This window comes from Bison bison, unplaced genomic scaffold (genome assembly GCF_000754665.1).
Source record: "Bison bison bison isolate TAMUID 2011002044 unplaced genomic scaffold, Bison_UMD1.0 scf7180017864341, whole genome shotgun sequence".
Classification (NCBI taxonomy): Eukaryota; Metazoa; Chordata; class Mammalia; order Artiodactyla; family Bovidae; genus Bison; species Bison bison.
In genome coordinates, this window is record NW_011494913.1 from 1,664,952 (window position 1) to 1,666,830 (window position 1,879).

Below are 1,879 nucleotides of genomic sequence, written 5' to 3' on the forward strand. Positions count from 1 at the left end.
ACCCCATGGACTACAGCCTACCAGGCTCCTCCATCCATGGGATTTTCCAGGCAAGAGTGCTGGAGTGGGGTGCCATTGCCTTCTCCGCTGAGTGTATGTGGCGAATCGTAATTTTGCAAATTCCATTCTGAAAATAGTACGGAAATCGTGCGCCCTCCTGTGGCCACTTGTGGTACCACGTCGCCCGCTGCCTGGTTGGTTGAGTCTCTCACAGGGTGGAAAGCGGCCGCTTTGACCCCAGGACAGGTTGAGCCGCCAGTGAATGCAGGAGCTGGTTGCAAGGTAGTTCTGGGACAGAGTTGTGAGGGCAGCTCAGCCTGGGGACCTTTATACACACAGCTACACTCACGCAGCCCCGGGTTTCTTAGAGAACAGACGGAGAAGGAAGCGAATCCTCTACTCCAGTCGCTGCTTCCAGGCAAGTCAGGCATTATCAGGCCACTTTTTGGACAAGGTCACTGAGGTCAAGAAAGCTTGCATGAGAGGCCTAGGGTCAAGCATCTTAAACAGAAGAGAGATTCAGCCGGTCCCAGTTTCCTCCACAGGCTCAGCACCTTCCCACAGCCCTGCCAAGCTGGTCCTGGGACCTCATAGGGCTGCCAATGCCGCTCTCCTTTAAAAAAAAAAAAGAGAATAATTGCTTTACAGTGTTGTGTGGTTTCTGCCATACAACGTGAATCAGCCATAAGTATACACATGTCCCCACCTCTTGAACTTCCCTCCCACACCCTACCCCATCACACCCCTCTAAGTTGTCCCAGAGCTCCAGGTTGAGCTCCCTGTGTTATATAGCAACCCCCGCCCCCACAAGTTATGTTGTACATATGGCACTGTGTATGTTTCAATGCTACTCTCTCCACTCTTCCCACCCTTTCCTTCCCCTGCTGCGCCCACAAGGCTGTTCCCTATGTCTGCATGTCTATTTCTGCCCTGCACATAGATTCATTGGTACCATTTTTCTAGACTCCACATATATGCATTAATATAGGTTATTTGTTTTTCTTTTTCTGACTTACTTAACTCTGCATAACAGGCTTTATCTACTTCACTGGAACTGACTCAAATCCACTCCTTTTTATGGCTGAGTAATATTTCATTGTATATATGTACCACAACTTCTTAATCCATTCATCTGTCATTAAGCATCTAGGTTGCTTCCGTGTCCTGGCAATTGTAAATAGCGCTTCAGTGAACACCGGGGTACATGTGTCTCTTAGAATTGTAGTTTCCTTGGGGTTTGTGCCCTGGTGTGGAATTGTGGGTCACATGGTGGTTTTATCCCTAGTTTTTAAAGAAATCTTCATCCTGTTCTCCATAGTGGCTGTATCAGCTTACATTCCCACCAACTGTGATGCCACCCTCCTTCACCCATGTCTCCGCAGGTGAACACCGTCCTGCCAGCCAGGACGCTGCTGCTCGGCTGGGGCCCCTACGCTCTCCTGTATCTGTATGCCACCATCGCGGATGCAACCTCCATCTCCCCTAAGCTGCAGATGGTACAGACACCTCCAGCACTCCAGTGCCCTCTCCCCATCTGTGCACCCCTGTTTCTCCCCATCTCTCTCTGGCTTTATAGCCTCCATGATAGGCTTGCTCTTCCTCTTTTCCTCTGAACGCTCATAACTCACCGGGTATTTGCTTGTCCCCCTGGTCATGTGGGGCCACTGCTTGACATTGCCCAGGCCTCACGTGAGATGACAGGGACAGCCAGCCAGATGGTGATGCATGCACTCTGGGTCCAGGGACTGAGAGTGGTGTCTGGGGAGGAGCAAGATTCCACGCACCATCCGGCCACTAGTCAGAGAAGGCTTAGCGGCTGTGGAGTCAAGCCAAGGGCAGATGCTTGGCAGCTGAGGCAGGGCGGGGTGGGGGGAACGTT

General features: G+C 51.5%; 1 protein-coding gene across 3 annotated transcripts in view; it reads left to right on the forward strand.

Moving 5' to 3' along the window:
* The window catches only part of RGR (retinal G protein coupled receptor), a 10,692-nt gene that overhangs the window by 8,042 nt on the left and 771 nt on the right, over nt 1-1,879 (forward strand). For 2 of the 3 annotated variants that reach the window (XM_010854376.1, XM_010854377.1), the window contains exon 6: nt 1,383-1,496. The exons of the other annotated variant lie outside the window; for it this stretch is intronic. In XM_010854376.1, coding sequence (XP_010852678.1) covers nt 1,383-1,496 — 114 coding nt within the window. The remainder of the gene's footprint in view (nt 1-1,382; nt 1,497-1,879) is intronic. 3 annotated transcript variants of the gene reach the window in all.